The 24,599-nt window shown below is 46.2% G+C and overlaps 1 protein-coding gene across 1 annotated transcript in view; it reads left to right on the top strand.

The window, feature by feature from the left end:
* The window catches only part of LOC134907845 (FYN-binding protein 1-like), a 225,038-nt gene that overhangs the window by 152,232 nt on the left and 48,207 nt on the right, over positions 1-24,599 (top strand). The window contains exons 7-9 of the mRNA XM_063914822.1: positions 105-267; positions 1,566-1,599; positions 2,306-2,337. Coding sequence (XP_063770892.1) covers positions 105-267; positions 1,566-1,599; positions 2,306-2,337 — 229 coding nt within the window. The remainder of the gene's footprint in view (positions 1-104; positions 268-1,565; positions 1,600-2,305; positions 2,338-24,599) is intronic.

Raw genomic sequence — 24,599 nt, 5'->3', positions numbered from 1 at the left:
AGAGAGATCTGTGCTTAAATTCTAAGCAATCTGACTAAGTAATTATGGGGTTTAACAATGTTCTGTTTTATTGCACTACATATTTATGTTTTCCTTTTTCATAGTTCCATAGGGAAATTAAAGTATTAACCCGAGTGATGGTTGATCCCAATGCAATACTTCAGAAAGCTGGATATAAAGATCTTGACTATATAAGAGGAGAAATCCTGGATGTAATACAGCTGACTGCTGCAGATAAAATATTATGTCGCAACTGTGAGGGGAAATGTAAGTTGTAACATGAAATTTAGACTACTGTATAATACCTAGATATATAATGTGGATTTCTGCTTCCCAATTCAGATTTAGGGTGGTATGCAATTAGCACCAATCATTTCGGAGCTAATGAATTTGTCCCACTGAGTATTCAATTAGGGACGTTTTCGTCCATTTTGAAGGCATTTTCACCAATGCCTTTTCACCGTTTTTTTTAAGTGAAAAGGCATTGGTGAAAAATGCCCCAAAATCGGCGAAAATGTCCTGCGTTTTTGACAGAAACACATGGATTTTTCAATACACGTGTTTTCCGCCCCTGACGCATTTTTCACATAGGCGAAAATCCGGCCCTGCTACTGCATAGGACAAATTCCCATTCACCCTAAAACTAGTGAAAAGCTCAGCTTTTTTCACCTAATTGCATATCCCCACAGTGGCAGATGTACTAAGCAGTGAAAAGAGCCAGTGGAGAAGTGAGCCAGTGGAGAAGTTGCCCATGGCCAACCAATCAGCATTGAAGTAGCTTTTACAATTGGCATACTACACTATACTATACTATACTATACTATACAGAGCAGCCGATTGGTTCCCATAGGCACTTCTCCACTGGCTCACTTCTCCACACTTTTCACTGCTTAGTACTTCTCTCCCTTAAGGTGTATTTATCAAAGCATGGAGAGAGATAAAGTGGAGAGATATACTGACCAATCAGCTTCTAAAGCTGGGTACACAGTACACACTATGCAATATATCCGCTGTTTGAGCAAATGGACGATATACTGTATATCATAAGTCCGTTAGCAGGTGTGTACACCCAATATGTCTGTGTGAGCGGCCAATTCGCTAACCAGCCATACACTTGCTGCAGAGGCTGACTCCATAGCTGGGAGGGCAAATTCAAATGTCCCCACTTCCCAGGCAGCTGTTCAGACTGACACATTGGGGGAGATTCAAATGTTTGAAAAATCAGTTGGGAGTCTGTTTTTTCCTATCTAATAGACAGGAAAAAACAGACACCCAACCGACTTTTCAAACATTTGAATCTCCCCCATTTGTAGCTGATCGGTAAGTGTGCATACAGTACTTACCTGAATCAGACGCTCTGTCAGCGTGACGGTGGCTCCACCATCAAATCGTAATACCATGTACCCAGCCTATCTCCCATTGTGCTTTATTTAGCTCCACCTTATCTCTCTCCATGCTTTGATAAATACACCCCTAAATTTATAAAGTAAACCATGTTATTTGATATAATGATAGCGGTACTTGAGCATTAACATGACAGTTAAATTGTGTTCTGGTTTTTGTAGTTGGATACGTCCCCAGAAAGGCTGTTCTCAACCTGTAAGTAATAGTATACAAATACATTTGTGAACATGTACTGTCTTGACAAATCATGACAAACTAAAACAGTAATCAATAACATCTCTGATGGTAAAGGGCACTTTTCTAAAAGTGTAACTTATTCCAATGTTCGAAAATCATCAGGGTGTCAGAAGCAAATTTAAATCCAACACTATTGTAATCTGATGAATGACCAGTGAGCTAAAGTATCAAACTGATGCAAGATATTCAAGTGTGTGTGTTTCTGTGTGTCTGTGTGTCTTTGTGTGTTTCTGTGTGTCTGTGTGTGTGTTTCTGGTAATCCATAATCTTTATGAGTCTTTGGGTCTTTAAATGATTAGATAGAATATACATGAAAATAGCACATGTTGTGCTCCACAGAAAATACAGACTATTGTGAATATTACTGGAATCCACAACACAAAAGCAAAAAAGATAACAGAGAAATTCAAAAACACTTGCATGACTACTGATTTTTAATTTTTATTTTAAGAGGAAAAATATCGTTATAAAAGCTTCTACGTGCTCATAATCTCATTAAGAAATGAGATTTGAGATGCAATATTAGGGGAGGGATTTGTAATGATAACATTACTGTCAGTCACAAATGTGTTCTAAATATGTATTTATTTCACTGTAATTGTAGTCAAATTACTTAAAAAGTAATGCTACAAAATATAAATTTTGATCTTTATTTGTTTGCTAGAGAGAAAAAGCTGTCCAGTAATTTCAACAGTGGTACGTAATCTACCTTTTTGTATTTTTATTTTTCTATCACTTGTAACATACAGTAAATGCATTTTTTTATGAATTAATATTTTATCAATTGTGTCTGAATATTTACTAATTTAACTTAACTTTTATTGAAAAAAAAGTTTTTCAAGTATATAACAAGGAATAACAAGTAAAGGATAGCAAGAGAGATAATTGCATAAAGGTGTTATGCAACCTAATGAAACATAGATAAAATATTACAAAGCTCATCGGTATATCAAAGGATTGAGTGGGTTAAAGGATCGCTGCCACACCTCTCATGGAACAGAAAGTTTAGTGTGCAGCCTGGAGCAGGGAATGTACAGCAGGAATCCTTCAGTCCCCAATAAAGATATCATCAACAGGAAACCATGTCTCTCTCCAGGTTGTCTGGGGGGAAATTGGGAAGAACTACAGTATATATAGTGTAATAATATGATTTTGAAACACAAATCGAATGAAGTTCTGCTCACTTGATATCAGCGAGAATCAGCGTCTGGCAGAAATCAGTCTCTGCTGGGTATTTATTTGGTCACATGAGAATTTTCCCCAGGCCAATAATGATAGATAAAGATTACATACAGTACATATGATTTTATCAAAAAGGAGAGGAAAGATGACTCTGTTGTGGAGCACTCTTATATGTAATATGATAATGAATGTTAAAATTTATATTTTTAATATAATACAGTTAAAATAAAGTGGATTACATCTTGGTAAATAGGGATAATCAGGTGAATATAATTCATGAGCTGTATGAAGAAATCAATAAGTATTACAATTATTTAGTCAGGAAAGTCACAACTGTGAATGCTACTATCAATTTAAAGTAGGGATGGCCATCATCGATGGTTACCATCAATGGCAATATGGAAAGTAATCATCGATGGCTGCCAACTATGCAGTGGATAACCATCGATGGTTCCCACTATTGATGGTCATCCCTGTTTTTTCACTGACTGGCCCATGGGCAAATCAGAATACAGGGGCGGGGCTTCTCGTGTGTCACCACATTAAAAAGAAAAAAGAAAAATATTTGGTTACACCTTTCCATCAATGGAGGGAAACCATCTGGTTCTCCCCCATCGCTGGCAAATGTATTCTATATCAGCCATAAACCATCAATAATTTTGAATTATCGATGGTCAATGGCCATCCCTAATTTAAAGACACTTAAGTCCCAAGATTAAATGGCAAAATATATGATCTCAGGGCCTCATTTAGTAGTGATTGCTTATGTGATCACCTGGACAGTTTCCCGATTATTGGCAAACTGAGCAGGTGCAGTCCCTGCGTGATTGCAGGCTGCCCTCTGGAAGCCTTTGCCTGACAGGCATAGACATTCGGGGGGCAGGGGAGCATTGCTGGAAAATGGGGCATTGCTCCCCCATTTTCCGGGAGTGGCGAGCCACGGTCTGCATCTGAAGATGCAGATTTCTTGGCATCGCAAGGCTCCCTGCGACGGCCGGCCTGTGTAAGCTGAGGCTTACTCAGCTGACCATTTGCTGAGAACATCGTGACCATTGGCGCCGGTCGCAGCACTGGGATCACAAATGCAGCAAGGAGGTGTTTAGCACTTCCTACTACATTTGTATTCTTTGAGTGATTGCATTTGCAAAGCTGCCTGCGTGCAGCTTTGCAAATGCGATCACCGCTGAATGAGGGCGTCAGTACTGTATTATTATCAATATAACTTCATTACAAACATTGTATCAGTACTGAGTTTAGAGCAGGCAAAGGAAGGACACATTTTATGTATTTAAATCAACAAGGCACAATTACAACACATACACACACACACACACACACACACACACACACACACATACCAGGGTCTGATAAGATCAGGCAAACATATTCTGGAATCAGTATGATTTACCAGCGGGAGGGATGCCGGCTGTCCATATTCCGCAAGCGGCATCCCGTCAGAATGCTGGCAGCGGGGCGAGTGCAAAGAGTCCCCTTGCGGGCTCACTGTATTTGCCGTGCTGCGGGCTTGCACTCTGCACTTGCCACAGGATCTGTTCCTACTCTGTGGGTGTTGTGGACACCCATGAGTGGGAATAGTCCTGTTTTGCCGGGATTCCGGCTGTCGGCATTGTCGGCTGTCGGAATTCCAGTATCGGTATCCTGACCGCCGGGATCCCGACAGCCGGCAAGTTGAAAGTATCCCCATATTCTATAGAATTTATTAAATATATTTTCTGGGTATATCACAGGAAGCCGATGTATAGTGGTCTGAGTAACATGAAAAAAATCATACATTAAAATAGTGGATGTATTACATAGAAATAGATTGAAAAATAGAAGCCAGACCTAGGGGCCACTCAGCTTCTGCTTGCTCTCTTGCTGTGTGTTAAAGCATTTTATGGCAGATAAGAGACTGGGATTTAAGTGCTGAAGAATATAGATGAGAGGATGCTTCTAAAGGACATTGCAGAAGATCCTGTCCTGTGTGTACTGATGGGAGGACACCCTGAAACACCTAGATACCTGAGGAGAGGTTTGTGAAGGAGATTCTTCCTATGCCTTGTTTGCAGAGCTGGCCCTAACCAATTTGATGCTCTAAGGAAGATTTTGGCTGGTGCCCCCTAGCACTGCCGCTAGATCTGCCTCTGACCCAGCACAGCACCCATCACCTAGCACCACAGATCACAGTAGCAGCTAGCAACACACATTACCCCTCACTTATAGCAATCCTCATTTTGATGCCCTGTGCCAGCAAGAGCATTGGTACCCCCACCCTCCATATTTTAAATAGGGACATGTCATTGCTGGGAAGGGGCATAATAGTACTCACAATTCAAATTATGCCGCACAGTAGTACAACCTTATTCACATTATATCACACAATAGTGTCTCTTATTCACATTACGCCACACCATATAGCCCCTTATTCACATTACGCCACACTATATAGCCCCTTATTCACATTACACCACATAGTAGTGCCCTTTATACACATTATTCCAACTGTATTGCTCCTTTTTCATGTGACACCACACCATATTGCTCCTTATTTACATTACACCACACTGTATTGCTCCTCACACTACACCTTGTAGCAGTGCCATTTATACACATTACACCACACATTAATGTACCTTATACACATAAACAGCCAGGGGTAGATTGGTATGGAAATCCAGCCCTGGAAATTTATGGAAGCAGTCCTAAAGGGGATGCATTCTGATGAGTGGATGGAGTCTGTGGAGGGAGGCGGGATCCCTCATAGGGCCTGATTGGACGCAATTGCGACCTTCCTTGCATCTATTGCTGCAGTTGTGTCTGAGACCAGGGGCGGATTGGGAACTAAAAGTGTCCCTTTTAAATTTTGTAGAAGTGGGCCGACATGGGCAGCACAAGAGGTATAACATACCGTGTAGCCATGGCAGCATCACTGGATGGTAGAGTTACTGTACTGTAGAGATGGAATAACAGAATGAATGGGGACAATGCAGTGTACTGAGTGTGGTGGGCTGCCTGTCGCGTGGGGGGTGGAACCATACAATAACACACAAAGCAGGCCCCAAAGACACGTTGGCCTAACAGGAATCTTCCTGGTGAGCCCTATGGCCAATCCACCCCTGGTAATAGCTGCTCCCTTGAAATGATGCACATTTTGTCTTGGGGACTTGTCATATTTCCATCCTATTATCTGGGGTTTTGTCTGAGTGTCCTCTCATCAGTACACACAGGTTTGAATGCTGATAGTAGAAGCATCGTCTCATGTATATTCTTGCCTGTATTTACCTCCAGTCTTCTCATCTGCTGCAAAAGACTTTAACACATTGCAATAAAGCAGAAGCAGGAGGGCCCCTAGGTCTTGCTTCTATTTTTCATTCTACTGTATTTATATATAATATACCAAGAGAATATATTTTGTAAATGCTATACAAGATTTTGTGATGTGTTTATTAAACCTTGTGTATTTAAATACACAAAATGTATCCTTCCTGTGCCCGGCGACATCCGAGATCTTGAACGTATACCCAAAAACATATATAGAGACAGAGGCTCTGAAAGGAGCTCATCCCTGCAATGTGTAAGGAATGAAGAGATCGCATTAGCAGTCACTTCACTTTTGTGCATGTGCGGTCAGTGGCAGTCATGCTGCAGTAACTTGCTGGGGTATTGTCCGGTGGGGTCCTGGAGCAAAATACTTTATGTAAAACCCTTATGTAAAGCGTGTAAATAAATATGACATAAAATAGTCAATTTCACTTTGTAGAGCACCAAAAAAAGAATGCAAAATAAGGAATAATATCAATTGTAATAGCAATTTTGTGATATATTTACTACTAGAACACTAAAAACAAGAATAAGGGAACATATTCTGAATATTAAAAAAGACTTACCTGCCAACAGTGCATTTTAAACATTTTTTTTATAAACACAATAAAGGGCCCCATATACTACTACTGCGACATGTCCGACCCTCATGTTGCAGGCGATCACCCCGGCAGCCTCCTGGGCGGCAGGATCTCCCAAGATACATCATATGCAGTAGCAGATCTTGCCACGGGCAAGCAGGACTTTTGCCCGGGGCGCTGCCTTCCGGAGGGCACCGGCGCCATCCGGAGGGCGCTGCACCATGGCAAGATCCGCTACTGCTGTGCCCCCCGCTGCCCGCTGTGTCCCCCGCTGGTTCCCCGCTGTGAAGGGAACTAGACGCTATGCGTCTAGTTTCCCTTCATGGAGAGGACTTTGCCGTGCGGTGTGCGATGACGTCATTGCGCACCGCACAGCATTGTGGGACTGACACAGATGCTAGGGGTCATAATTGACCTCTAGTGTCTGTCTATGTCAGATCCGAGGAGAGGAGCGGCGCCGGCGGAGGTCTGCAGCGGTCGGGAGCGGGGTTAGTAAGTATTCATTTTTCCCCCGCTTTTTTAGCGGCACTACTCTACTGTACAGGGGGGCGTAACTGACCACGCCCCCTGTATGAAGCCACGCCCATATTTACCACCCGGGTCGCCAAAAGGGCAAGAACCGGCCCTAATCGTATGCTGTCCTTTTGCATATGATATATCTTGGCCGATCCCAGCCATGCCTGCATGGTCCGACATATCACAAGTGCAGCACGTTCAATCTGGAGGATTCGATCCGATGCTCACGGGAGCACGCATCGGATCGGAGCAGAAACACCTCCAAAATGCCCGATTTCACCCATTATATTGGGCTGAATGCCCGAAATCAGATGAAATCGGGCATTATCATTCTAGTGTATGGGGCCCTTGAGGATGAAAGAGGCTTGAAGTACACCAAGATTTAAATAGTATTCAGAGACCCCAGGAAAGAGTATAGTACACAAAAACTATCCAAACAAGAATCATTTTGGATTTATACTTTAAATACACTTTCCGCACATGGCCTAAATATAGATATAGATCTAGCAACCTTTTTATAAATGTATGTGTCATGACTGAGGTTTTTGTGAACCCGGTGTAGTGAAGTCTGTGCGGGCGACTGGAGGATTATGTGAATACTACCACTGACCTGGTTTGGAAATGCTGTGGACTCTGGGTTTCCTCCGGTGACTGGGAAGAGGAACCGCAGCAGAGATGGCCGAATCTAGGTTCTCCTCATGCAGGATTAGGTCGGCAGACAGGAGGCATGCTGAAGGTCTCCTGAAAGACAGAACTGGAAAGGCACTGATGAATCAGTGAAGAATACCAGGTATAATTGTGCTAAAGGGCACGGGGTGCTTGGAGACACTGAGGTCCTTGCGGACACTGAGGTGCTTGGAGACACTGAGGTGCTTGGAGACACTGAGGTGCTTGGAGACACTGAGGTGCTTGGAGACACTGAGGTGCTTGGAGACACTGAGGTACGTGGAGGCACTGAGGTGCGTGGAGGCACTGAGGTGCGTAGAGACACTGGGGTGCGTAGAGACACTGGGGTGCGTAGGGGTGCTGAGGCACGGAGGTGCTGGAAGCACGGAGATGCTGTGGCATGGAGGTACTGAGGCACGGAGGTGCTGTGGCACGGAGGTGCTGGAAGCACGGGGGTACTGAGGCACTGAGGCACGGAGATGCTGAGGCACTGAGGTGCTGAGGCACGGAGATGCTGAGTCACGGAGATACTGAGGTGCTGGAAGCACGGAGGTACTGAGGCACGGAGATGCTGAGTCACGGAGATGCTGAGGTGCTGGAAGCATGGAGGTACTGAGGCACGGAGGTACTGAGGCACGGAGGTGCTGTGGCACGGAGGTGCTGTGGCACGGAGGTACTGAGGCACTGAGGCACGGAGATGCTGAGGCACTGAGGTGCTGAGGCACGGAGATGCTGAGTCACGGAGATACTGAGGTGCTGGAAGCACGGAGGTACTGAGGCACGGAGGTACTGAGGCACGGAGATGCTGAGTCACGGAGATGCTGAGGTGCTGGAAGCACGGAGGTACTGAGGCACGGAGGTGCTGAGGCACGGAGGTGCTGTGGCACGGAGGTGCTGTGGCACGGAGGTGCTGGAAGCACGGAGGTACTGGAAGCACGGAGGTACTGAGGCACTAAGGCACGGAGATGCTGAGGCACTGAGGTGCTGAGGCACGGAGATGCTGGAAGCACGGAGATGCTGAGGCACGAGGTACTGAGCCCTGGAGATCCCAACTACAACAGAAGTAAAACTGAAACACGACAGCTGTGGTTTTCAGTGGAGAACACGGAATTCAGTACTGTGCCTTTAAGACGAAACATTGCAGCTGTACCTTTACATTGAGACTCAGGGAAATGGTGAAATCAAATGGCAACACACAAATAAACCAAACGGTAACAAGGGAACAGAGTTTCCACAGGAACTTAGGTACAAAGGTTACCTTTAGGGAGCTCAGCTTAAGACCCACACAAAGCTGTATGTGACACAAGGAACTGGCCCCGATTCCAACTCAGCCTCCTGATTTATACTTCCTGGTCCTTGATGATTGGTGGGCAGGATTAGGTGATGTCACTGTCATGTGACTACTCTAGCCAAGGCTGTGATGTAGAATGAGGCCTAGCAGGCCAAGAGAACACTGAAGCCTGGACTTCTGCAAAACACAGGATGCTTGCTTTTAGATTACTGAATTCAGCCTCACACAGGAGATCACCACAGGTGGAGCTGATTACCTATTACCTCTCAGGCAGAGAACTCAGGAAAACTGACAAGCTGTTTAACTCCGTGAGTGAAAAGACACAGGATCCAGGACAGATGGCAGGGGTAAGTCACCAAATATAAAACCTACAGTCAGGATTGTGACAGTATCCCCCTCTTCAAGGGTGGACTCCGGACACCCATCTTGAATCTTAGAGGAACTTGAGAAATTCATACAGAAGAATTTAGGACCTTCGTTGATGCAGATTCCAAAGGTTTAGGACTAAATTCTTTAACTACAGCGTTACTGAAAGTCTGTAAGTCATGGAACACAGGATCATTACTCTCAAAGAGCATGTTGGCCCACTCCAAAGCTCTTCCTCTGAATGCCAGGAACAGATATCGAGTAACGTTGGAAAGAGTTACTGCACCTGAAGGATCAGACTCCATCCGAGAGAGAAATTGTTCAACCAGAGCGGCATATTGCAATAAATCTCCATCAAAGTAAATAGGTGGAAAACCATCAGACGAAAGCTTAGAGGATGAAACTGAAGAAAGCTTTGGCTGGACGAGTAGGACTGGATTGGATCCGAGGATACTTGGATTGGCTGGAGCCAAAGGAGACGGACCAGGCTGGTCCTGGAGTATTGCTGGACCGGCTGGAACCGGGACGGACTGACCAGGCGGAGCCTGGAGTATTGCTGGACCGGCTGGAACCGGGACGGACTGACCAGGCGGAGCCTGGAGTATTGCTGGACCGGCTGGAACCGGGACGGACTGACCAGGCGGAGCCTGGAGTATTGCTGGACCGGCTGGAACCGGGACGGACTGACCAGGCGGAGCCTGGAGTATTGCTGGACCGGCTGGAACCGGGACGGACTGACCAGGCTGGGCCTGGAGTATTGCTGGACCGGCTGGAACCGGGACGGACTGACCAGGCGGAGCCTGGAGTATTGCTGGACCGGCTGGAACCGGGACGGACTGACCAGGCTGGGCCTGGAGTATTGCTGGACCGGCTGGAACCGGGACGGACTGACCAGGCAGGGCCTGGAATATTGCTGGACCGGCTGGAACCGGGACGGGCTGAGCCCTTTCTTCACAGGGCTGGGCTGAGGCAAGAGCCCCCACTTCACGGGGCTGGGCTGAGGCAAGAGCCCCCTCTTCACGGGGCTGGGCTGAGGCAAGAGCCCCCTCTTCACGGGGCTGGGCTGAGGCAAGAGCCCCCTCTTCACGGGGCTGGGCAGAGACAAGAGCCCCCTCTTCACGGGGCTGGGCAGCACTCTGTAGAATCTCTGGCTGGGCAGCACTCTGTAGAATCTCTGGCTGGGCAGCACTCTGTAGAATCTCTGGCTGGGCAGCACTCTGTAGAATCTCTGGCTGGGCAGCACTCTGTAGAATCTCTGGCTGGGCAGCACTCTGTAGAATCTCTGGCTGGGCAGCACTCTGTAGAATCTCTGGCTGGGCAGCACTCTGTAGAATCTCTGGCTGGGCAGCACTCTGAAGACTCACTGGCTGGGCAGCACTCTGAAGACTCACTGGCTGGGCAGCACTCTGAAGACTCACTGGCTGGGCAGCACTCTGAAGACTCACTGGCTGGGCAGCACTCTGAAGACTCACTGGCTGGGCAGCACTCTGAAGACTCACTGGCTGGGCAGCACTCTGAAGACTCTCTGGGGCTGGACGCTCTGAAGACGCCCCTCCTGGGGCTGGACGCTCTGAAGACGCCCCTCCTGGGGCTGGACGCTCTGAAAACGCCCCTCCTGGGGCTGGACGCTCTGAAAACGCCCCTCCTGGGGCTGGACGCTCTGAAAACGCCCCTCCTGGGTCTGTGGACACGGACTCCTCTGTGACTGTAAATGGCTTGAACATTCTTCTCTGGACACCCAACTTGGGATAAGGTCTTTTAACCACCGGACCCCAGTCATAAATTTGAGTCTCTCTCAGAAGAGTAGCCTTCTTGATACCCCCGTCAGCAGCAGAAGGATCGGATACTGTGGATGACTTGTAGACATGAGCACTATGATACTGAGATTTGTCACTATTACCTGGCTTGCGAAGAATGCAGTCTTTAACAAAATGACCAGAATTTCCACAGTAAAGACAGAGATGTAGCTCCTTACGCCGCTGACGTTCAGCTTCAGAGAGCTTGGGCCGTGGATAGCTCTGATGAAAAACTTTCCCTTGCGCAGAGGAAGAGACTCTATTAACTGGATGAGACAAAACAGGATCAACAACGTTGGTAGTATTCCTGAGGAGATCAGGCATCACAGAGAGAATACTAGGCAAAAGTTCTTGTAACTGTAGTAACATCTGGTAGAAAATCTGCAGTTGGTCAGGAGTCTTAGAGCAGAAGGTCATAGAATCTCTGGAGGACGAATTCCGCTGCAGACACTGTGCCAATCGATGCTGAGTCGACTCCAGACCTTCCAAGCGTCCTGCAATATTGCTTAGGAGGTCATGCGTCAGACTAACACTTTCGGCCGGGTCCATGTGGCCAGTTCCTACTGTCATGACTGAGGTTTTTGTGAACCCGGTGTAGTGAAGTCTGTGCGGGCGACTGGAGGATTATGTGAATACTACCACTGACCTGGTTTGGAAATGCTGTGGACTCTGGGTTTCCTCCGGTGACTGGGAAGAGGAACCGCAGCAGAGATGGCCGAATCTAGGTTCTCCTCATGCAGGATTAGGTCGGCAGACAGGAGGCATGCTGAAGGTCTCCTGAAAGACAGAACTGGAAAGGCACTGATGAATCAGTGAAGAATACCAGGTATAATTGTGCTAAAGGGCACGGGGTGCTTGGAGACACTGAGGTCCTTGCGGACACTGAGGTGCTTGGAGACACTGAGGTGCTTGGAGACACTGAGGTGCTTGGAGACACTGAGGTGCTTGGAGGCACTGAGGTGCGTGGAGGCACTGAGGTGCGTGGAGGCACTGAGGTGCGTGGAGGCACTGGGGTGCGTAGAGACACTGGGGTGCGTAGGGGTGCTGAGGCACGGAGGTGCTGGAAGCACGGAGATGCTGTGGCATGGAGGTACTGAGGCACGGAGGTGCTGTGGCACGGAGGTGCTGTGGCACGGAGGTGCTGGAAGCACGGGGGTACTGAGGCACGGAGATGCTGAGGCACTGAGGTGCTGAGGCACGGAGATGCTGAGTCACGGAGATACTGAGGTGCTGGAAGCACGGAGGTACTGAGGCACGGAGGTACTGAGGCACGGAGATGCTGAGTCACGGAGATGCTGAGGTGCTGGAAGCACGGAGGTACTGAGGCACGGAGGTACTGAGGCACGGAGGTGCTGAGGCACGGAGGTGCTGTGGCACGGAGGTGCTGGAAGCACGGAGGTACTGAGGCACTGAGGCACGGAGATGCTGAGGCACTGAGGTGCTGAGGCACGGAGATGCTGAGTCACGGAGATACTGAGGTGCTGGAAGCACGGAGGTACTGAGGCACGGAGGTACTGAGGCACGGAGATGCTGAGTCACGGAGATGCTGAGGTGCTGGAAGCACGGAGGTACTGAGGCACGGAGGTACTGAGGCACGGAGGTGCTGAGGCACGGAGGTGCTGTGGCACGGAGGTGCTGTGGCACGGAGGTGCTGGAAGCACGGAGGTACTGAGGCACTAAGGCACGGAGATGCTGAGGCACTGAGGTGCTGAGGCACTGAGGTGCTGAGGCACGGAGATGCTGAGGCACGAGGTACTGAGCCCTGGAGATCCCAACTACAACAGAAGTAAAACTGAAACACGACAGCTGTGGTTTTCAGTGGAGAACACGGAATTCAGTACTGTGCCTTTAAGACGAAACATTGCAGCTGTACCTTTACATTGAGACTCAGGGAAATGGTGAAATCAAATGGCAACACACAAATAAACCAAACGGTAACAAGGGAACAGAGTTTCCACAGGAACTTAGGTACAAAGGTTACCTTTAGGGAGCTCAGCTTAAGACCCACACAAAGCTGTATGTGACACAAGGAACTGGCCCCGATTCCAACTCAGCCTCCTGATTTATACTTCCTGGTCCTTGATGATTGGTGGGCAGGATTAGGTGATGTCACTGTCATGTGACTACTCTAGCCAAGGCTGTGATGTAGAATGAGGCCTAGCAGGCCAAGAGAACACTGAAGCCTGGACTTCTGCAAAACACAGGATGCTTGCTTTTAGATTACTGAATTCAGCCTCACACAGGAGATCACCACAGGTGGAGCTGATTACCTATTACCTCTCAGGCAGAGAACTCAGGAAAACTGACAAGCTGTTTAACTCCGTGAGTGAAAAGACACAGGATCCAGGACAGATGGCAGGGGTAAGTCACCAAATATAAAACCTACAGTCAGGATTGTGACAGTATGCAACACTTGTCTAATTGTTACTGTATATACTATATATACAGTTCATATGTGGTGTGTTTATGTAGTGATTATTGTTGACTTTACAGGTTATTTGTGGGTTTTTTAAGGGGTCCATTTAATTTTAAGCACTTAATTTCTGTATGATCTTGAATATGGGATTCCCAATGTATTATATTTGCTTAATTTTTACAAATGTAACCATGCCAGAGTAGTACCTTTTAAGGATTTTTTAAATATAATAAAAGTGTTGTCTTTTAATGTCACACATTTCTAGACCTAATAATACTGCACAAGATGCGCTGACTTTTTTTTTTTAACACTTTAACACTAATATTTATGGGACCCATTCATTATTATTGAAATAAACCTCCTTCATTTAGTAATCCCAGCCAGCCTGACACACACAGGGCTGTGAACGCTATAAGACGCTCTAAGATAAAAAATATGTGACTAACGAGAGTTAACTTGATCCCATGAACCTACCTGCTTGTTACATTTACAGATGTGTCTCAACTGTAGTCTGATATTGGCAACATTCTAAATAGAAGTAATGCAATCTCAGGTTATTGCTTTGGAAAAACTCATTTAACCCCTTGAGTGTGCACCCAGGATTGATCTAAACAGGTGATATTGGATGATATATAGTTCTGAGGTGGATCGGAATGATATCTCATCCACATAGCATAGTGTGTACCCGCAATTGTGCATTTACGGCTATTGTCCGCGGGGTCATTCCATCTGATGGTCTGCATGTCAAATGGGCCAACCCGCGGAAGACATGAATGCCGTTAAATACGGGATGTACTGATATATCATGCCGACATAAGATACTGTATATCATGAAATGGGTAAAGTGCGTGATATATCGATACATCACATCTGTCCATAGCTGGGACACACCAGCACGTTTTTAGATGGGGAGGGGGGAGGCAAGATATTATTTCATTTTGGCATAGCTATATATAAAAGGCAAATACCACTGACTCATCACAAAATCTCCTAAACCATAAGGACTAGGAACTTGAAATTTGGACAAGCTTGCTTTTGTGACTTAGGCACCCACTAAGAAGGTATTTTTCAAAATTCCACCCACAAAGGGGTTAAAAGGGGTGAGATAATTCCCCCCTCACAGAGGAAAGTTAAGACAGCCCACCCAACCGGGGCTATCAAGAATGCATAGTGCTGGCGATACAAAGTCACGGAGGGGGAAGGACACATTGCTCTGTTACTGGACTTCCTTGCAGTGGTTGTTGCAGTGCACTCCATTATTGAAATAGGGGAGCCATATCAACTGTCACCCCTAAACACTCTCAAACATCACTGAGTAAGGCTCCCCTATTTAAATAATGGACTGCTCTAAAACTGCCACTGGCAAGGAAGTCCTGCCACTGGCAGGAGATTTTGTGATGAGTCAGTGGTATTTGCCTTTTATATATATATATATATATATATATATATATATATATATATATATAGCAAGGATTCACGGTGGCACTCTGGAGACTTGTTGCAAAAAAGTGGTATTTATTTACCAACAGTGCAAACTACTCATGTTTCGGGCAACAGCCCGTCATCAGGGATGAGTATACAATTGTAAAATGACACATTAAATACCCACAGGACATTTCATCTAATAGATGTTAAGTGTGGTCCCCTGTGCAGTCACTGCAAAGTATGATCACTCTCAGGCGGTAACGCCGCCATGTCCCGGCGGGTAACGTCATCAGCGTTCGTCCACACATGGAACCCACAGGGTGCACCCGACTGACAGCAGAGATGAATCTCCTCCCACGTGAGGCCACTGCGATGCTCCCTCACCGCACTAACACAGGGTCACTCAGTGGGTGATGTCACCAGCAGTTGCCCGCACAGAGCGCTCACCTGCGTCACCATAACAACCAAGACTAACAAAAAATGAAAAGAGAGAAATAATGAAATAATAATACAAACAATGAGACTATACATTTTAAAAACACATGGAGAAAAGGCATAACATAGATCTCCCTCAAGTATCATAACAAAGAATATCAGGTTAATAGCCTCTAACAACCCACTGCAATTATACTAATACCACATACCTATAAATATAATAATAGATATGAAAAAAATGGATATGAAAAAACAGATGTCTAGGAACATTATAAGAAACAATGCAACCCTGTGACTTCACTAACATGGGCAAGACAGAACATATACAACTAATTTCAATGTGCAGGTAAGGGGAAAATTAATGGTACATTTTTTTCCCAGACCTAGGGTGATTGATAGAATCACCCACTAAAAGGGACCTACAGGTCACACAGCCTACACAGCAAAAACAGATTGCCTTTCTTGTTAAAAAATGAGCCACAGGTTTAGGTTTCATAAAGTCAGTGACATCCAACTTAACTAGCTTGTCCTTTAGACTTTTACCTCTTGTGTAGGTGGGCATAATGCGAGTATTATACAAAGATGGAAGATCTTTATCTGAGTTAATGATAGGCCATATTTTCTTAATTTCTTTATTAGTTATGTCACTGGTATTCGTGTACCTATTGACCCAAGGTATTTTTTTAACTGAAGTGTTTGTACTTTTTTTTTATTTCAAGGTATCTTCCCATGGAATTAAATATACCTTATCTTTAATGGCATTCAACATGCGATTGTCATACCCCCTGTCCACGAATTTTGTCACCATATCATTAAGAGCTTGATCTACTTGTACAGGATCACTCGTTATTCGTTTGGCTCTAAGCATTTGTGAATAGGGTAGGCCATGCCGTAGCGGCAGAGGATGGAAACTATCATGCTTAAGGAGTGTGTTTCTATCAGTGGCTTTACAATACAGAGACGTGACCAAACCTTTATCACTCAATTGGATGTTCACATCAAGAAAGTTTATGCTAGATGGACTGATCGTATAGGTGAGTTTTACCACACTCTCAGATTTATTATGATCATCATAATAAAGAGGATAGTGTCTCAATTATCAGAGGTTAACATGTTACTTGAACTAAACATTGGCAAACCTCTCGGATAGCAATAGAAGGAAAGGAGAAAGATATTTTGATGCGTAAAATGCATTAAAGGAAAGCTTAATAGTAAGCAACTGCTTATCTGCTGTGTAAAGGGTACTGACAGCTCTACCAGTGACCTTAAGTGTTGTGCGGAAATCTTTACCTTTTAACCTCAAAGGAGGAGCCTTAAGGAGAGCGAGAAGCTAAGCAAAGAGACCTAGGGCCCTTTGAAATAGAGTCAGCCTATCCCTTCAAACCTTACAGACAGTATTTAACATACAGCGGGGGAGCTTGGAATTATGTAATGAAGCACGGGTATTCAGCTAGTATATATACATATTAGAATTACCTGTAGGAAACAAAAAGTCAAACATAACAGGGACTTTATTCATAAAATCACTTTTCATCCTGACAAACACTTTTTCTGCATGTAGTTCTGCAGTTACAGTGAGTCTATGGAGAGGAATTCAATTATGGGTGAAGATATACCTAAGATATCACTGAATAGGAGTTGTTGCACGGACCACTTAATAAGAGAGTGGTGGGGTGTTTGGCCCCCAGGCCATTGGCGTACCTATAATGGGTGCAGGTTGTGTGCTGCACATGGACCCCTGGTACCAGAGGGGCTCAAAACACACTCCGGAATCACATGGTGTCCGATACTGCAGACAGAAATCTCTGGGAAAAGGTTGCAATGGCCATTTTCCCGCTTCCTTGTCCATCTGAGTAGATACGTCGCCTGGAATAAGGCATAATCCTGGAGACCTGCGCATTCACATTAGATGCTGGCACAAAAACGGATTTTACCATACTTACCGACATTATTAATCTCCTCTCCGGGAGATGCCCGGAGAGGAGAAGCATGTGGGCAGCGACAGGGGCAGGACTGAGCAAGTTGCGCCACTAGGCCCGCCCCCTCACTGGGAAACTTGTTCAATTGCGCCATATTTGCATAGAGCTAAAGTGCCGCGATTAGCATATAATTGCGTCATTAGGCCCCACCCCCTCCGCTGGGTCTGTGGATTCTACTATTTATCTTCACATTCTGCCCACTTCACTAGGAAGTGGGTAGAATGTGGGAGTAGTGCCTACTCTTCCGTGGCTGTGGGGGACTATCCGAGAAACCGGGTGTCTCCCACAGAATCCGGGAGAGTAGGCAAATATGGATTTTACAGAACTGCGGGCGCTGCCAGAGAGGAGGCCTGAACGGAGCCTGCACATGGGCCCTCTTCTCTCTTAATCTGCCTCTGCTTCAGGCAGCATTTAAAGTCTACTCAGAGAGAATCTATTTAAAGGCAAAGGATAAGGAAGTTTTATAAGTAGAATTGACAGTGTAGGTAGATCAATCTAGTTTATGATCTAGGACAATATTAGAATCTCCCATAATAAATTGTGCCCTGCTATAAGATTTTTTTTTTTTTTTTTGAGAAAAAGTTTTTATTGATTTTTAATTTTTAACAAGATATTCGTAAAGCAGGGATTACAGGCATCAAACAATGGCACATATCACACTCAATAGCTAAATAACAGTAACAGTATATCTATATGGAGATGTAAGCGGGAGTGCGGTAGGCCAAACAAATGGGTATGCCTATGCATGAAGAACCACAAAGAGGTGGCAATGCGCATAAAGTATGAACCGTAGCTAAGGGCAGAGGAATATCTCTCGGTGAAACAATACAAACTACAAGAGAGGAGCAATAAGTAAACGTAGCGATAGGAAAAAGAGCGAAAGAGGGGGAAAGAAATAGAGGGGGGGGGGGGGGGTAGACGGTCGGTCCCAACCGCTGGAGCAGTGCGTCAGGGTAATACAAATTGGATAGGATATTATGTTAAATTATATTATATTATATAGTAGCTAACGGAGGTTCAGCACCAAAATATGTCGTCCAGGGAGACCACGTGGCAATAAAGTTGTCTGGGGTGTCGCGGAGTACCGCAGTAATACATTCTAGTCTATAGGTTTGCCATATAGCGTTTATGGTAGCAGGGATTGTAGGGGGTGATATAGATTTCCAGTTAGCCGCAATTTGGCATTTGGCCGTATTTAGAATATGCTTAGTTAGCTTCTGTTGTTGTCGAGGAGTGTGAGGGATTGGGCGAGAGAGCAGGGAATAGAAAGGTGATATCGGGACCGCTAGGCCAAGGATGTTAAAAATAAGTTTATGGACCCTCATCCAATATCCCTTAATCCGCGGGTAATTCCACCAAATGTGCAGCAGGGTTCCGCGTTGACCACATTGACGCCAACATCCATCCGAGCAGGAGGGATAGATTGAATGAAGACGCGAAGGCACCAGGTACCAACGGTAGTATAATTTGTAGGCATTTTCTTTAATTTGAATCGATATGGAGCTCATGGAAATTTCCTGCCTGATATCAGACCAATCTTCTGGCGTCAAAGTTTCACCCATCTCCCGTTCCCAAGCCGTCTCATGCGGCTCCTTCAGGGGCAAATTGTGAGCTAACAAAATTTGATATATAGCTGAGAGCAAGCCTTTGGTTGATCGACAGGAGTAACACAGAGATTCAAAACTCGATTTATCTCCCATGGATGGTGATCTAGGGGTAGAGGTAAAAAAGTGACGTATCTCTGTAAGAATTGATAAAAGGTTGAGCGCGGGAGGGAGAAACGGGATTGCAGGTCAGCAAATGTGGGGAACGTGTGAAGTGGAGCAATGTCCAGAAGGAAGAGTATATTCTGGCTGGTCCATGAATCAAAAGCGAGATGGTTCTCACCCGGCGGGAAGCCAGGGTTGTTCCACAGAGGGGTGAGAAGAGGATGGAAGGAACGTAGCTGATAAAGCCGAGAACAAAGGTCCCAGATGGAAAGGGTAAATCGCACCGTAGGCAACAGAGAGGAAGCGGGGGGACGACGATTCGGCCGACACCATAGCAAGCTATAGGGGGAATATCGTTGGAGTGTGGCAGCCTCCAAATGTGTCCAGACTCTATGTCCAGGATTATCTTGCCAAAGGACACACGTGGTTAGGTGAGCAGCTCTATAATATTTAAGGAGGTCAGGAACTCCCAAATTCCCCTCCAGGCGGTGCTTCTGAAGGATTCACATCTTCACTCTGGGCTTCCGCCCTGCCCAGATAAATCTGGTAAGATCGGCCTGAAGATTTTTGAGAACTGATGTGGGGACGTGTATGGGGAGAGTTTGCCACAGGTACAACAGACGTGGCAGTAAAGTCATCTTAACAGCCGTCATTCGTCCAAACCAGGACAGGATATATTTATTCCAATTGGTCATGTCATGTTTAATAGAGGATAGTAACCTGGGAAAATTAGCAGCATAGAGACCAGAATAGGACTTAGTTAAATAGATGCCTAGGTATTTGAGTTTATCAGCTTGCCAAGTACATGGGAAGGAGGCCTGTAGGAGCCGAAGATCCGGGTCCGCGACATGTAAGGCCAAGATTTCGGTTTTGTCCGGATTAATATTATAATTTGAGAACCGATTGTATGTAGCTATCTCTTCCATCAAATGTGGGAGGGAGGCATGAGGGTCGGTCAAGGTAAGGATAACGTCGTCGGCATACAGTGCTATTTTGTGATTCTGGGTTCCCGACATGATACCAGATATATTACGGTTCAGTCTAATTCTAGCTGCTAACGGCTCCATAATGAGGGCGAAAAGTAGGGGGGAAAGGGGACAGCCTTGTCGGGTGCCGTTACGTATGGGATAGGGGTCGGAGGACAGGCCATTGATTAAGATGGAGGCTGAGGGATTCTGATATAGCGATGTGACACCTTTATAAAAGGCCCCCTGTAAGCCCATATTGAGAAGCGTCTGTTGTAAGAATGGCCAGGCCACCCTGTCAAAGGCCTTCTCTGCGTCAAGGGCCACCACCAGTGTCGAGAGAAATTTATCTTGTGCCAAATGGATAAGGTCGATGAGACGCCTGGTGTTATCTGCAGCCTGTCTACAGGGAATAAAGCCGACCTGGTCGGGGTGAATGAGAGAAGGCAAAAATGGGGCAAGTCTGTTTACCAAGATTTTAGCAAAAAGCTTCAGGTTGACATTTAGGAGCGAGATAGGTCGATAATTCTTCATCTCCAAGGGATCCCTATCTGGCTTTGGAATGAGGATAAGATTGGCCCTAGTGGTGGCCGCATCGAATGAACCCCCGTCCAGGACTGAGTTAAACAAAGATTGAAGCATGGGGAGTAAAGGGGTTGTAAATTTTTTATAATACAAAGCAGTAAAGCCATCAGGGCCAGGGGCTGCGGTGCGGCGTAGCTGTTGAATGGCTGCCGAAATTTCTTCTGTAGAGATGGGGGCATTAAGCGTCGACACGTCCGAGTCGGAGAGCTTATGAAGTTTACAAGAGGATAGATAGTCTCGAAGTTCAGTGACATGATGAGAGTCAGCGTCCGAAGTGGATGGAAGGTTGTACAGAGATGTATAATAGTCCCGAAATTGGGAAGCCATTCGCGTCGGATCAAACGTGGTGGAACCGTCAGCACAGCGTAGAGAGACAATGCGGTTTTGAGTATGTTTCGCTCGAAGTTTCTGGGCTAGCAAAGTATCGGCCTTGTCAGACTTCTCGTAGAACCTCTGACGTGCCCACAAGAGTGCCTTGACTGCCTTTTTAGTGAGAATTTGAGACAACTGACCCTTAATTGCTAGGAGTTTGGAATACGTTTTCTTTCTGGGGCGGCGTTGATGCAGAAGGGTCAGGGCAGTAAGTTCCGATTCTAAGTCTCGGATCCGATGTGTTTCAATTTTCCTTTGAGCAGCCGAGAGGCTTATAAGGTAGCCTCGAATGGTGGCCTTATGCGCCTCCCATAACAAGGAGGGAGGGATATCTGGGGTCGCATTGTCTGCATAATAATTATTCAGTGCAGTGGTGATATCAGCAACAGTGCATTTCTTGAGTAGGAGAGATTCATTTAGGCGCCAGAATCGGGTAGGGGGGGTGAGGAAGATGAAATCTCAAGCAGAACAGCTGAGTGATCTGACCAGGAGATGGGGAGCGTCTGAGCACTGAGGAGTTTATGGGTCGTGTCCCGGTCGACAAACACATAGTCTATACGGGTATAGAGGTCATAAGGTGGGGAGTAGTGAGTATAACCCTTTGCTGAGGGATACAAAGTTCTCCAACCGTCATACAGATTATAAAGTGATAAATGTGCTTGTAGACGCTAAGCCAGTTTGGTGGTAGTAGAAGCCGTAGCACCGGGACGAGACCTGTCCTGGACTGGGTCCATAGTAACATTACAGTCTCCACCTATTATAGTCATGCCTGTTGGGAGACGGGAAAGGCTGTCAAAGAAGGCTGTAAAAAGAGAACCCTGCTGCGCATTAGGGGCATATATGGAAGCCAAAACCAGAGGAGCCTGGGGGATCGGTATGAAATCCCGCCAATCATAATCCCGACGGTCTATATACCGACACCCATTGACCGATGGTCGAAATCCCGATAAGGTCTAAATACCGACACGGACTAAATACCGACATGTAAAATACCGACAAGGTCTAAATACCGACATGTAAAATGCCGACAGGTCGAAATACCGACATGCATTTTTTGATGTTTTTTTGTGTGTATGTCGACATAAATCAACATGGACACCATATAAAGTGTACCGCGTCCCCTCGCATGGCTCGGCACACTATTATATTCCCCCTCCAGGTCCACTGGGACGGTAAAGTATGAACAAGTCGGTTTTAATGAAAAAAATCATGAAAAACTTGTGTCGGTATTTCGACCTGTCGGCATTTTACATGTCGGTATTTAGACCTTGTCGGTATTTTACATGTCGGTATTTAGTCCGTGTCGGTATTTAGACCTTGTCGGGATTTCGACCATCGGTCAATGGGTGTCGGTATATAGTCCGTCGGGATTATGATTGGAGGTAAAGTGACTGCATCCCGAGCCTGGTTATAGGAACATGAGAGGATAATGTAGCGGCCCTGGGGATCTGAGATAGTATCGTGAACAGTTATAGGGAGGCCTCGTCGGATCATAATGGCGGTGCCCCTACGTTTGGCAGGCATATTTGAATAATAGACGTGTGGAAATTGTTTGCAAGACATGGAGGGGTGCGGGGATTTAAAATGGGTCTCCTGGATCAAAACAATATCAGACTTTCGTCTATTAAATAATTGGATGGCCATGGCTCGTTTGGTGGGAGAGTTAAGGCCGTTAGCATTAACCGAAATAACGTTCAAAGTCATGGTGGGAAGAAGTGCGGGCGACGCAGAGTGGAGGGCGGGAAGGGACCAAACCGACTACGGGGATGGAGAGAAGGAGAGGAGGAGAAGGGAAAGAGAGAAAAGGGAAAAGAGTCCGTATAAGAATACAGAAGGGAGAAACCCTTTCCTATAGAAGGGCTGGGTTTAACAAATAAAGGATAAGCGCCGTCCGGGCGCATCCTTCGGAGGGGGGTGTGGGCTTGTGACAAAACAACAAGGAAGGTGAGGAGAAACATAGGGGAAAAAAGGGTATAGTGAAAGCGACCAAGTGACAGGGGGATAGAGGAAGTAAACAGAGTTGCATTATCGAGACAAATAGGGACAGTGCGAGCGCCAGAAACATAATGAGGGGGCGGGAGAGAACATGCAATTATATCAGATATTAAACAGACATAAATCTTACCGGGATAATATGGATAAGAACAAATAAACACCAAGCTAATCAGAGACAAACATGAAAGCGAGCTTTAGAAATAAAAAGCTAGGTGACTCTCGCGTGTTGCCGAGTGGATAGCGCCGCCCATGGCGTCACAACCACCAGGCCACACGGAGAGTATGAAAAACAGATGTGAATACATAGCAAACTGAAATGAGAGAGTGATCAGAAACCATAGAAATCACATTTAACAAAAGTTGTGTCATGTGGTGTCTGAGAATGTTCAAGTAGAAGACCATTCCGGGGCTGGGGCCCTCGGGCCTGAGATAGAGGATGACAACTGATCCCGGATCGACTCAGGGAGATCCTCAAAAATGCCAAGAGTCTTAAGCAAATCAGCTCCTTGCGTCAGGGTCTTGACTGTAAACGCCTTCCCATTCTGTGTAACCTGCAGTTGAAAAGGGAAGCCCCACTTGTATTTGATGGAATGGGCTCGAAGCACCTTGGTTATATGGACGAGATCTCTGCGCTTTTTGAGGGTGGAAGGGGCAAGATCCTGGAAAAGCTGCAACTGGGAGCCGGCATAAGAGACCAATGGTGACCCCCTGGCCGCCAGCATGATTCGTTCTTTGGTGGCATAGTAATGGAAACGTATAATTACATCACGTGGTGGTTGAGTCGGGGGCGGTCTAGGTCGAAGGGCCCTATGGGCACGGTCCAGCTGGAGAAGGGCCTCGGGGACATCCGGGACTAGTTGTAGAAAAAGGTTCTCTAGGTATTCGGGGAGAGAGTCAGAGGACACACTTTCAGGGATGTTGCGAACTCGTATATTGTTCCGGCGATTGCGGTTGTCAATATCTTCTAGGTGGTCTCTGTACGCTTCCATATCAGCCCGAATGTCCAAAAGTTCCTGTTCAACCACCGTCTGAAAATGGCAAACGTCATCCACTTTGCGTTCCAGTGTATCCGTGCGGGAGCCCAGGTCGGCTATCTCGGACCTGAACTCAGTTAAAACCGACCTCATTTCAGACTGGATCGTTTTCGTAACAATAGCCACAATATCCTGAGTGGTTAGTGGAACACTGGAGGTGGCGACGTCAGCAGAATCAAAGGATTGTTCAATTGACGGCGAGCTCCGGGTAGAAGAGCCGGCTTTCTCCCAGGCACGCAGGATACTAGGTTTAGGTGTCTGAGAGTTCTTGCGATTCTTTTGAGACATTGTAAACACAGAGCTTCGTATCAATATAGTAAAATA

Source organism: Pseudophryne corroboree, chromosome 1 (assembly GCF_028390025.1).
Source record: "Pseudophryne corroboree isolate aPseCor3 chromosome 1, aPseCor3.hap2, whole genome shotgun sequence".
Taxonomy (NCBI): Eukaryota; Metazoa; Chordata; class Amphibia; order Anura; family Myobatrachidae; genus Pseudophryne; species Pseudophryne corroboree.
This window is presented reverse-complemented; position numbering and strand designations above follow the sequence as displayed.